Consider the following 14370-nt stretch of genomic DNA (forward strand, 5'->3'; position numbering starts at 1 on the left):
ACCGCTTGGGAAAAGATGGTGCCTGTGAACTCCGTGGACTGGACCTGCGCAGAGGGGTGAGTAACAAGTTAGAGGCATTTGCCCAGCGGGACAGGTAGGCCAGGGGGAGGAGGGAGGGGGGCAACACAGGGGAGGGGGAGGGATTTTTGCGCCCAGGGGGTTTCCTTCTCCTTTAACCAGATTCTGGGTTATTGCTTTGGAATTCTAACACTGGGAGGAGTGCTAAGAAACAAGGTAAGAGGTCATAGGTATACAGCTAATGTAAAGGGAGCTCTCATGTGAGGCTGCAACTTCAAGCTGAGTCAACAAAACGTTTATAGGAGTCAAGAAAACATTTAAGAGGAGGTCTTGTGTTTTTATATGGTCATGAAACTCCTCTGTAACTTATAATATCCTTATATTTTACAAGAGGGGGTACTTTATTCACTATATATTTTATTACAAAAGGAGCTTACTGTGGAATTATTGATCTGGGCTTGAAAACATAGCAGGCATTGCATTAAAGGTTTCGCTGCAAATGTCCTGGGTTTTGCGGAATGGCGTAAGATAATTGGCACACTGTCAGTTTTGTGTTCTTCAAAAATGTCATACAGTAGACAAATTGTCACTGTAGACAAAAAAGTAGCCCATGGACTATAATTAATGTGTTCTGCTTTCTTGTAGTTTTGCGAATTTTTCAGAACTTATCGCTCATCACTAGTGATAAATAGCAATGGCTCCCTGCACTAACAAAACAGCAACACTAAAATACTACTGAATTGAAAACATATATATTATTATATACATATTAAAAAAAAAAAAACAGTCAGCTACAGTCTTTATTTTATGTTCTGCAATAACAATGCCTTGAATAAAGGAGCTGTCACAAGCAATTTACTTTATCAAGACAAATCACCACTCTTCCTTTCTCGCTATTATTAATCTTGCAGAAATGATATTCCCTTTGAACATTTTAGATCGTAACCAAGAAACCTTGAGCCAAAGAGACAGGAACATGACACGTGCCGGAAACTATTTCTATCAGAAACACTATTAACTGCAAAAGCATTACTGTATTTTTCTTGCTCGTCAATGAATAGCAATTTACAAACTCACACTGGCAAAATATACTGGATGTTTACAGCAGGCATTGTATAATTCTTCATGGACACAAGGACTTTAGAATAGTTCCATCTGTCACCATGAAAACAAATGGTTTGTGTACACGGTCAGTCTCAAATGTCAGCTACTAAATAGGATGAGCCTGCAGATTTCTACCCTTACTGTCTACTTAATACTGTACAGTATTGGTACATATAATAATAAAGGAACCCATTTTTTTAAAATGATCTCACAGCATTTCTATGAATAAATGTGTCGAAGAGGCCAAAAATAATTTATTTAAATAATTAAAATAACTTGCAACTCAAGTGCAGTGCATTCACATTCACATAATTTTCGATGAGTCTGCCAAATTTTGAAATAACCTTGAAATCTCGAAGTGAAAGATATCTACAATTTTACTAATACAACTAACATTTACTTCTACGTGAACTCAACAGCTTGTCAAATTTTTATATGCTATAGTTTCTTTGCACTTGCTACTGAACTCGAACATCCGAGAAACATTTATTCATGATTGAATTCAATTTGGCACTATGCAGTTCATTATTTCACAATCAAGTTTTTAAATAAACAAGGATGACAAATAAAAAAACAGACAAATACAAAAAGTATTGTAGAAGTGATACCTATATTGGCTAACAATAAAAAAAATACATTGCAAGGGAGCACCAAGGCCATCTTGTCAGGCAAAATACAAATGAAAGCTAGAAAGGCACAGCATATATTCTGTTAAACTGTCCACAGACATCGTACATTGATTCATACGATCGGACTTTCCCATCTCCCAGACCTGCCACTAACCATTCAGATCAAAGTCTTACCATTCCAACCAAATAAAGTAGTAAAAGAACAGATCAGCCGATGTCCTGCCCCTGACAGCAATCTTACGATAGACAAAGCTAGTGACAGTTTCCCACTGAAAATTTTATGATCGGCAATATACGTAGAGATATTATCGGCAGCTGACAGAAATCTTTTAACCTGTCTGATCGACCAAACGACGATCTCCGCCAGACGAAAAATGTTGGGACTCTCCACACACAGTCCGAAAATCGTACGAATCCTCGATTCGTACAATGAGATCTTTGCGTCTATGACCAGCTTTAGATCAGTGAAAGGTATTCATGGGCAATAAATAAGGGTGTTACAGATAGATAGAGATCAAATGTAGAGATAATACAATGAATTAGGGTGGGTTGTAAATAGTCCAGGAGTCTGGATTCAGTCAGGTCACATAGTGTGACATGAAACCTGACCCTGGACTATTCTAGGACATACATCTTACTATGTCAGATATAGGGTGGGTTGTTAGGAACCATTATATTATATATTATAAGAACATTCATTCATTTGTACATATACCATTTTTAGAAAAAAAATATCTTAACTGTATTCTAGCTACTCAAATATATTATACCCAGTTCAAAACAAAAATTAATAAATGTATTGTTTACTGTAACTTAAAGGGGTGGTTCGCATTTGAATACACTTTTAGTATGTTATAGAATTGCCAATTCTAATCTACTTAAACAAATGCTCTGTAAGACTACAAATGTATTGTATGTATTCAGTCTTAGTGATGGGAGAATTTATTTGCGGCAAATTCCCTTTATTCGCCGGCAAATAAATTCAAGAAACCGCCACAAAAATTCGCCAGCGAACAACGGACGCCAGCGTCAAAAATGAGATGCCAGTGCAGTTACGCAAATTTTCTGGCATTTCGCGAATTTCGCTGGAAATTCGCCCATCACTATTCAGTCTTTCTCCTATTCATATTTCAGTTTCTTATTCAAATCAATGCATTGTTGTTAGGGTAATTTGGACCCTAGCAACCAGGTTGTTAACATTGCAAACCGGGGAGCTGCTAAATAACTCAAAAAACGCAAATAATGAAAATGAAATCCAAATGCAAATTGTCTCAGAATATCACTCTCTACTAGGGGGCAGATTTATCAAGGGTCAAATTTTGAGGTGATGGGAGTTTTTTTTAAACTCCCATCAAATAGAAATTTGAATAACAAAAGACCAAAAGGAATTTATTTAAAAAAATCTAAGTTTTTAACTTTGGGTAAATAGGCTGTATTCGAATTGTTCGAAACGAAGTTTTACCGAATTCGAATCAAATTTGAATCAAAGTATTTGCCCCAAAGAATTAAAATTTTTCGACCAAATGATTCCATATAGGTTCTAGGAGGTCCGCCATAGGCTAAAACAGCAAATTTCGGCAGGTTTTAGATGGCAAATGGTCGGAGTTATAAAGAGACAGTACATGATACATTTCGAATAGTTGAATTTTTTTCAAATTCAATTTTGGACAATTCGATAGTTGAAGTACACTAAAAATAGCTCAAAAATCAAAAATTTTAATTAGATTTTTCACTTCGACCCTTGATAAATCTGCCCCTAACGGTTAATTTAAAGGTGAACAACCCCTTTAATTGATAGCATTACAAATGACAGTTAATTGTACTGTAAACAAATATCTTAATCTTCCACAACCACTCAAGCTGAGTCATATGCTATCATGTACTAGATTTTGGTAGCTTAAAATATTTTTCTATAAGAGGAACACAGTAAAAAAAAATCTATGAATTGAAATAAATCATATGTATGCCCTTATATGTTACTTTTCAACTGTTAAAACATATAAAGAATTTACGCATTTTTGTTATTTTTTTTTATCTAGGTTCTACCGACTGTGCTCTTCTCTTTCCACACCCATCATGGTATTGGGACAACCTGTTGAAAATCTGTGTTTTCATTTTCGCTTTTATAATGCCAGTCCTAATCATTACAGTTTGCTATGGCATGATGATTCTGCGGCTCAAAAGTGTCCGAATGCTATCTGGCTCCAAAGAAAAGGATAGAAATCTGAGAAGAATCACCAGGATGGTCCTTGTCGTGGTGGCAGTGTTTATTGTCTGCTGGACTCCCATCCACATTTATGTCATTATAAAAGCATTGATCAATATCCCTCCTTCTCTTTTTCAGACTGTCACCTGGCATGTTTGCATTGCATTAGGCTACACAAACAGCTGCTTAAATCCTGTACTTTATGCTTTTCTCGATGAAAACTTTAAGCGGTGCTTCAGAGAATTTTGCATTCCAACATCATCGACCATTGAGCAGCAGAACTCCACTCGCATGCGGCACAATACCCGTGATCGTGCCTCCACTGCCAATACCGTGGACAGGACTAATCATCAGGTATGACTAGCAGTGGAAATGTCCTCTCTGGATTCAAGAGTTGACATGACTTCAGAAGTTACACAGATAACCACAGGCCTTTAATATATCATCATATATATCATAGATCAATGGAGCATCATTGTTCTCAGCTTGATACTTTCCAGGCACTCAAAAAGAGAAATGCAATGGTCTCGAGTAACTAGAGTTCCTAATAAAGAGAGGCCTAAAATGTGCCCTTGATCTTTCAGAAGGTCATTATTGTATAAATGTAAATCAACAAATTATACGAAAAGCCATATGGCAGTGTACATAAATACTGTACAGGTAATTCTCAACATAATTATGTTTTGGGTTGTGTGCTAAAACAGTTCTTATGTATATTTAACGTATGTATAGATGCCTGTGTTACATAGTGATAAATGTTTATTTAAATATTCAAAAGGGGGTGCACAGGCTTGTATCTTTACCATGCCAAACTTTTATCAATGATTGTATATTTGTTTCTGCACTGATTTTGTTTTATTTTTCTCCACAAGTAATCAAAAGGCCAGTGTCTGATCTGCTACACTTAAATTATCACTTAGGGGCAGATTTATCAAGGGTCGAATTTTGAAGTGGAAAATACTTCGAAATTCGACCATCGAATAGAATCCTCCGACAATCGAATTCGAAGTTGGAGGATTTTATTCATTGTACGATCGCACTTCGAATCGTACGATTTGAACGATTTTATCTACGATTTTCCTTCGATAATAAAATTGCTCTGGAAGGTCCCCATAGGCTAACATAGCACTTCGGCAGGTTTAAGTTGGCGAAGTATTGAAGTCGAAGTTTTTTTAAAGAGACAGTACTTAGAGAATGGTCGAATAGTTGAACGATTTTTACTTCTAAACGAAATCGATGTAAATTCAAAGTCGTAGTATCCTATTCGATGGTCGAAGTATTCAAAAAATTACTTTGAAATTCAAACTTTTTGTATTTCGAAAATTCATTTGAACCTTAGTAAATCTGCCCCTTAAAGGAAAACTATACCCCAAAATAAATACCTAAGCACCAGTTCACATCATATTAAATGGGACCCGTCACCCAAAGAAATTATTCAAAATCCTATTTTATCACATTAGTCAAGCAAAATGAACATTATAAAAAAATATTTGAATCCTTTTTCCTTCAGTCTAGGAATTCATAAATATAGCAAGCAGGCAGGAGCCATTTTGTGGACACTGTTATTAAGACAAGCCTTGCATCATCTCAAAATCTTGTTTCTGCACCAGAATGGGGGACCCGATTTCCATCCCCATGCCCTGGCTACACAATTAAACGGCAATGGGAATGTGTAGATAGCAGTTACATCTAGGAAGTGCTGAATGGAAAGTGAAAGTATTGTCTGCCCGCCTCTATGCCTAATGGTGGCCATACACGAGCATATAAAGCTGCCGATATTGGTCGTTTGGACCGATTTGACAGCTTATCTGCCCGTGTGTGGGGGCTTCCGACGGGTCTTCCCGATCGATATCTGGCCACGATATCGATCTGGAAGGTTGGATTTTTAACCGACCGACCCGTCGGAGCCCCTTGGCGCATCGTAATTCGATCGTTCGGCCATACGGCCAAACGTTCGAATTACCCCCGATATAGCCATACCGTTAGTGGCATATCCGGGAAAGATCCGCTCGTTTGGCGATGTCGCCAAACGAGTGAATCTTTGAGTCTATGGCCACCTTAAGGCATAGAGGAGGGGCAGACAATATTTGATTGACAGCTGAGATTTTAAATGAGTTTACAACAGCTATGAAAGTTTTGATAAAAAATAGAAATTGGATTTCATGTTTAATTTGAAAAGAATTTTTTATTATACAGATGTTTGTGTCTGGGTGACAGGTCCACTTTAAGTGGCATATTATAAGAATCTAACCAAACTGGAATATATATTTAAGTAAATATTGCCCTTTTATCTTGTTTCCCTGATATTCTCTGTGCTGCCTCAGAGATCACTTGACCAAAAACACTGCAGCTCTAACTGTAACAGGAAGAAGTGTTGAAGCAAAAGACAGAACTCTGTCCATTAATTGGCTCATGTGACCTAACATGTATGGTTTGTTTGTATTGTTTGTGTGCACCGCGAGTCATAGGATCCCAGGGGACGACCCTTAGTACTTAAAATGGCAATTTTCTATTTAGAGTTACCCAATGGCACAAAAGGTATATTATTATGAAAATGATTTATTTACATGAAACAGGGTTTTATATATGAGCTGTTTTATGCAATGTATTTCTATAGAGACCTACATTGTTCATGGGTACAGTTTTCCTTTAACTATCAATACAAAAGGTAAGATCATTATGGCATTGCAAAAAAAATAACATCAAATCTAGAGAAATAAGGATCGTAGAGCCTCTGTTTATATGTTTTATTTAAGTGCCCACAAGATCAATGCAAAAGTCTTTGCAAATGTATACCCCTCAACTGTGCACTATATCAAACTCCGAATACAAAAATCACTAAAAAAAATTCGGAATTTGTTATACACCGAGGCTGAAAAAAGTCTGAATCTGAAAATCTGCCACCTCCAATCTGTCGGGGTCCTGTAGAAGTCAATTGCAAAGGTCCCATTTCAATATTATGGTCCAAGCTGAGTTTCAGCCAAAAATCTAATTTCTTTTTGAATTTTGTCAGGAAAATCGGACTTTTTGACGGGAAAATCTTGACTTTTGGTGGGAAAATACTATTTTTCGGATTTTTTGGTTGAAGAGATTTTAGCAAGCTTTTTCTATGATAAATAAGGTCCGATTGGCAATTCAGAGTTGGTCGGACTTTTTTAATATAATGAGATAAATTGGACTTTGATAAATAACCCCCTTTGTGTAACATTCATTAATCCCTCCCACCAGCCCATAGTGTATAACTAGTGCAATATATTAGAAGCTATTTAGCAGACCTGCACCATTTATTGGAAGTAGTAATTAATACTATTGTTGCCTACCAGTGTTTTTCAGTCTTCTCTAAAAACCTTTACAGCAACAGTCCATACAAACTGAAGTTAACATATAGTATTGTATACAGGTTCATTTCCAGTTGACACTTTTGCATATTAATACCCTAATTGGAAGCCCCCCCTCTGGTGTCTATTTAGTGTCCAGCAGAATAGACACATATAAGACCAGAACCAGTAATTGTTTACATGGGTAAAGGAAATAGCCATATTATGAATCCAGTCAAAATGTCAATTCATTGTAAATCAGCCTTGCCTCTTAGAGCATTGATTGTAATGAATGTGGTCCATTTCTGAGGTTTGGCAGAAACCAGATTTAAACCATCTATACCCTAGTTCAAAGTGGAGAAGAGTTACATGTGACAGCTTAAAAGGAAGAATTGCATTGTCGTATTGATTCTAACACTTTATTTATTTATGTTCTGAAAGGTGTAATTTTCTAAACCACTAAAGCACTTGCTTAAATTAGACAGGTCATTGATCAGACTGAGGTTTATACAAGGCTTCTACTTTAACCATTGCTGGTATCTGCCACTATCTTTTTACATACAAATATTGGGTACATGTATGGGAAACATTATCTGGAAACCTATTGTCCACAAAGCTTCAAATTATGGGAACACCATCTCCATAGACTCCATTATAAACAAATTATTTTAATTTTATAAAATAATTTCCTTTTTCTCTGTATTAATAAAACAGCACCTTATATATAGAATAGAATCTAAGCCAAGAATAATAATTAGTAATCATTATTGGAGGAAATCATATTGGGTTTATTTAATGTTTAGTTGAGTAGATAGTATAACATGGAGACCCAAATTACAGACAGATCCCTTATCCAGAAAACCCCAGACCCTGAGCATTTTGGATAACAGGTCCCATACCTGCAATAGCAACGAGGTTTTTTTTCTAAACTTGTTCTAGCACGTTTGAAACAATTGGACAAAACTTTAGAGCTCGCCAGTTTCCTATTTTTCTACCAGTTTTCCACCTCCTGGGTATTTATATCTGATAACAGCAATAAACTATAGAACAGTGAACAGCTTAAACTGTCTTGTAGTATTAAGAATATCCAGTCCTGTATTGCAATCATCATATCCAGTCCCAACATGCAATTATGCATAATATGATTCAAGACTGGTGCCAAAATATAATCCTCTCATGCTTTTTTGCAATGAAATTCCAAACCTCCCACTGCATTAATGCACCCACACTTGAACCACAAACATGAATACACTTCAACACACGTTAGTTTGCCTTGAATTAGTTTGCAACAAACCCATATTTCCCCAGTTTAATCATACATTCAGTTGATCTTGAATAAAATATTGCACAATATGTCCAGGTTGAACGATGAAACCAGAAAACTCTGAATATGTTGATGATTTAACTGTCACTAGAATGCAGACCTTCATGATGGTTATTACACATAATAATTTTTGTTAGGGCACATGGTTTCAGATGAAGGTTTGTAAATAAAGTTATGGATTTTCCTATGTACCTGTATGTGCCAGGAAAAGTCAGTAGCTTCTTTGACAACAAACTCTTTACTGTCTTGTAATATCTTTATAATGCAAACTTAAGCGGTTATTATGCATTGTTTTATCTACCCTTTGCGCACCATAAATATGAGATGAAAAAAATATAATTTCGAGACATAATAAGCAGTGGTTAAATTAGAAATCTGCGCGGAACCAATTTCTAAGACCCGAACCCGCAGCCCGTGACTTGAACCGCAACCCACATATTTACCCAGTTTGATCCGCTACTCGTCCTGGACCCGCAACTGCCTTATCCACAACCCGACCCACAACCCGCCGACCACCATCAAACAGGAAGTGATAGTGATGTAAACCGGAAGTAACGTCATCAAAAGTGGGTGGGGACAGAAACAAGTTTTGTAAAACTTTAAAAGAAGTAAAATATAGACAATATTACATAACATAAGAAATTTAGCTGAGACTCGCAACCCGACCCGCAGACCCGCGGGTATACCTGCACCTGGAAATCCTCCCCTCATTCCAGGTGCCCGCTTTTTTTGCAGGTAACCCGCTGGTACCCAACCCGCTGCAGGACTCTAGGTTAAACCAACATATTCATCCATAATGCAGAATTAGGGATGGTTCAGATGCAAACTGGTGTCATAGAGTTGGAATATATACATTTTGGCTTGGCATGCTAGCTTTAACATTCTGCTGCATCTTGCCCATCACCTTCTGCAATCTCTCCATGTTACTTTTTATCATGTTTCCCTCTTTATCTGCTTCTCTAATCTCACTATTACCTTTATGGTGCCCTTGGTCAGTTGACTAAATTTTTTTTTTTTCGTCTTTCATTCATTGTTATGTTTTCTCTTATATGTTTAGCTGATCCATGATTACCTATTAGCCTTTATTATGTTATTTACTGTATGCCTCTCCCATTTTCTTAATTTGGCTTATTTATTTAATGCCATTACCTGTAATTACCCTACTTTCAGGGGCGTAACTACAGAGGAAGCAGACCCTGCGGCTGCAGGGTGGCCCAGGAGGTACAGGGGGCCCCATGAGGCTCTCATTGATGAGCAATTTGAACATATATTAGTAAAACAGGACAAACACTGGATATGTTGGGGGCCCTAAAATTAATTTGCTGTGGGGCCCAGCAACATCAAGTTACGCCACTGCCTACTTTTTTTTCATTTGGTAGCAACGTTGTGTAATTCTGATATATATCATATTTCCTATTGTAATCTTCAACAACATAGTTCAGTGGTGCAAACAAAGAAGCACATTAAAAGGCCAAATAGATATTAGGTTTCCATTTTCCAATCAAAAAGTTGATAAAGCTAGTGGCATATTAAAGTAAAAGGACAGTGTAATTACTGTCAGCATATTTGTGATTATAATCACTGATCTGAGACCCCAGGGTGCGGATCCTGTTAGCTGAAAACTGCACCTGGCCCTACTGCAGTAGCACCAAACCACTATCACCTTCATACTAAATCCTCTCTCAATTCCGGTCCAGTTGCAAGGAGCAGAAAGCCAAACATTGAAGGAGTTTTTGGTTTTTTTTTCATTTTATTAGGCATGCACACTGGCCTGGGGCTGCAGAAAAGACTGAAGAAACAGATGGAACCTGCAACATGGTGCTCCTACAAGCAGGCCCAAATTTGGGGCAAGGCAGCAAATGCCCAGACCTATAGCGGAAGTATTTCAGGGGCAGCATGCCACCCAGCCACATCCAAATACTAGCACTGGAGACTGGCGTGTGCGGGAGATTTGAAAATCTGTGCTTAGGAGATTTGAAGTGTGGACAGGTAGAAAATGTAGAGGGGAAGTGGAGGTGAAGGAGAATGAGACGAGGAAGGGGAGAAGAACGAGACGAGGAAAGTGAGCGGAGATGGAGGAGAAGGAAATGGGAGAGAAGAAGGAGATGGGGGGAAAGATGGAGATGGGGTGAGCGGAGCCGGCCTAGGGATAGCCTGAATAGTAAATCCAGCCCTGTCTACAAGTACCAGTTGCAGATCAGTTTTCAGTTAACAAGAGCTCCAGCCCAGGGTATCAGAAAAGAGAATATAATAACTGCATTTTGGCACCACCCCAGTGATTATACCTTTGGTTCGCTATGGTCTTGGATTGTGGAGCAAAATATCAGAAGGTGTTAAATTATATGAATTAACCATTAAAAAGTAAACCAAAGGTAAATTAATAGTTTCAATTATTTGATTCATTATTTTTATTCCTTTTACCTATTGATAGAGGAATCAGGCATGGCTTTTTATTGTGTACAGGAAACATTGTTTTCCTGATAAATGTGATATACTTGCCTTACTTATTTAGGGAACAGCCAACAAATATTTTATAAGAAGCATATTTGGTTCATATCCATATTGTAATACTGTGATGCATTGTATGAACTTAGTGATCTGAAACTGCTAACTACATTTAATTGTGGAAAACAGGTTTTGCTTTATTCATTCAATTTTAGATCTTGTCTGATGGTCCATATTATAATCAAAAAATGATTTTGCATGCAATGGATTTTGTTTTTAGGTGTGTTACACTTAGGGACAGTTTCACCCATTGTATGCAGCATGTCTGTCTGTGTGTACACATGAAAAACTGACGGGCGGTCATGCTGAATACGGGTGGGTGGGCATGTTGATTGGCTGAGCAGCGACACAGCTGGAGGTGAAGATCACTGGAGACTCCCTGGCGGAACATCCCTCCTTCAAACAATTCATGGCATAGAAGTGACATAGTCCTGCACAAGACACAGTTTGTATCTGCATATTGTTTATTGCTGTTTGTTGAATAAAAGCTTGTGAATGTATTTTAGTAGTGAAGAAAGGCATATGGAATCTCCTTTAGACATATTGATACTCTGATATTGAAGCCCTGTTTCATCATGTAATTTATATGTGCCGGGTTTTTTTTTTACGATACATTTATCAGTACCTTAAACAATTTATTTATTATTAAATTCTTTTCTAAAAAAACTAGAACAACTAAATACAGTGTATAGACAATAAAGCTATACTATAAAGAGACCTTTGCTACTGGATCTCTAATTAAAAGAAAATATACAGTATTCCTATTTGTATTATAATATACGAAGATCTGACAGTATTATTTATTTCTGATGCTTGTTTTCCCTGTCTTCTATGAAGGTCATACTGGATCAGTTTGCAGTTTCTGTCTTGCATTAGCAATGAACGTCCAAGAGGAAAACTAATTTGTATCTAGACTTCTAGACTGTACAGAGTGAGGATGCAATTATGCCACTATAGGTATAAGCACAATTTAGTAGAAAAATAGTATATAGTATAGTATCTTTACTATGACTTTTTTTCTATAATTTATAAGTTATGTTGTTTATGATAAGGCCAAGAGGTTTGGCAGGGATATAAAGTCAATTTAGTTATTGGGAACATCAATGCAGGTTTGTACTGGGCCTGCGAGACACTGGGAAAAACCCATTAAGCCCTGACCCTCGTGGGCCCTAACGACCCAGACCAACATATCTCCAGAGACCCTGGGCATTGCACCTTTACTTGTCCCCTGGCCAATCGCAGCCGCAATAAGTTAAAAATAAGGAATGAAGGGAGTTGTGGCTTTGTCAGGGGGGCCAGGAGCGGAAGGAGGTTTCAGCTTCATTGGGAGCTACAGGGGTGATGGGGCATTGCAGCTGGAGTGGAGGGGGGAGTGTGCAGGCCCCTAAGGCACCAGCTCCCAATGGGCCCCAGCACCTATAGTGATAGATACACCATATTCGTAAAGTGGGGAAAAGCCTAGAGAACGTTGAGACTCTAGCAGCAACTGTTCATTTTACACATGAGTTAGCCTTCTGAAGAAATCTCGGCAAGCACTCCGGACGCCACTCGTAGGATAAAAAGTAACTTTATTTCAGCTGATTAAAACATCAATCCTGACGCTTTCGTATCATAAGATACGTAGTCATAGGCCTGAAAATAGCTGAAATAAAGTTACTTTTTTATCCTGCGAGTGTCGTCCGGAGTGCTTGTCAAGATTTCTTCAATTTGCACAGATACCTCCTGCTATGGGTTCGGGCGATGCACCCGGGTCACTCGGTTTACTTGGTGAGTGCATTTTCCCTTTGTTGTAGTTTTGCCTATGAGTTGGATATTACACAAGCGTGGGACCTGGGGTTTTTACACCCAGGTCAAAATACTTACGGGGTGAGCACTTCTATTTGAGGGGCTTTATTGCTACCTTGAGTCGATACATACAATACTATAGTTAAAGCTCTGATTTAGAAGCAACCTGTATTTATAATTTATAACTTCGGATTGAGCTGCTTTCAATTTCTGTATTTATTGGCTTTGTAGCCTTCTGACTTCAACTAATAATAACAAATCTAATTGCATTTATTTTTTTTAAGTAGGCTTGTAAAGGACAATGTATTAATGTAGGGGGTAAAGCAACAGGTCATCTCTTTGAGAGCAAACACCTCATTGATTGCTATGTGTAAACTTTGAACTCTTAATTACATTCCTCCTATTCCTAATATACAAATAGAAAAAAGTAATTATATAGATTCCAAATCCTGTGTGTCAATGTGACATCACATAATATTCAAGTCAAGAGACTGTAAGGGGCACATTTATAAAGGGTCGAATTTATGTGAGTCTTTTTAAAACTCCCTAAAATTCGATTGAATTCGAAATTTGGCCTCTCCTATTCTCTTATACAGCAATTCGACAGGTTTTAGGTGGTGAATAGTCAAATTCTAATTCTTAAAGGCCCAGAGTATGTTAAATCTCGAAAATTGCAATAGAATTAAAAAAGTTTGGATAATTCCCTAGTTGAATTTGACAATTTTGACCATAAAAACATTTGAATTAGAATTTTATATTTCAATTTGACCCTTAATAAATCTGCCCTTAAATGTATTAACTGCAGTATGAGAAGCTAAAAAAATGTATTTTTTGAAGTTACATAAATCCTCTCCTGCTCTTGATTTTGTTTGTAAGTGTGTTCCTGGAATTGGGAAACATGAATCATGAGAAGTGATGGCTGTGACCACATTCATTTGTATTTTATCCATACTTTAAAAATTTATTTTGAAAGCCTTTGAAATGTTTTATTTTCACAAAAAAGGGTATTAATAGATTTACAAGAGCAAAAAGAAAATCAAAAGAATGTGAATGTGCATCTTTTTGTCTGAGATCAGCTGCTTAATATTGTATATTATCTGTATGGTGTTTGCTTTGGCATCTAATATGTGTATAAATACCACTTAAACTTATATCTGTAAACAATAAGCTGTAAGTGTGCTATATAAAGATACATTTGGTAAATATCAATATATCAGAATATTTTATTGCTGTGTCCATGAGTACTGTGCTAAAATGTATTCTGTATTATATATATATATATATATATATATATATATATATATATATATATATATATATATATATATATATATATATATATCTTGCTGATTTAAGTTAGAGAGTGCAGACAAAATAATATATTGAAACAGATGCCCTTGGGCTAAAAAATACCTACTTAACATGCTACGTGTTGGTCGTATCTTCATTATGTGCGCTACTTGTATATGCAAGATAATATAT

At 36.9% G+C, this 14370-nt stretch overlaps 1 protein-coding gene across 1 annotated transcript in view; it reads left to right on the forward strand.

Annotated features, from left to right (window-relative positions):
- The window catches only part of oprm1.S (opioid receptor, mu 1 S homeolog), a 50342-nt gene extending 45541 nt beyond the window's left edge, over positions 1-4801 (forward strand). The window contains exon 3 of the mRNA XM_018265173.2: positions 3791-4801. Within this exon, the coding sequence (XP_018120662.1) occupies positions 3791-4317 (527 nt within the window). The 3' untranslated portion in view covers positions 4318-4801. The remainder of the gene's footprint in view (positions 1-3790) is intronic.
- The last annotated feature ends 9569 nt before the right edge of the window (positions 4802-14370 follow it).

This window comes from Xenopus laevis, chromosome 5S (genome assembly GCF_017654675.1).
Source record: "Xenopus laevis strain J_2021 chromosome 5S, Xenopus_laevis_v10.1, whole genome shotgun sequence".
NCBI lineage: Eukaryota > Metazoa > Chordata > Amphibia > Anura > Pipidae > Xenopus > Xenopus laevis.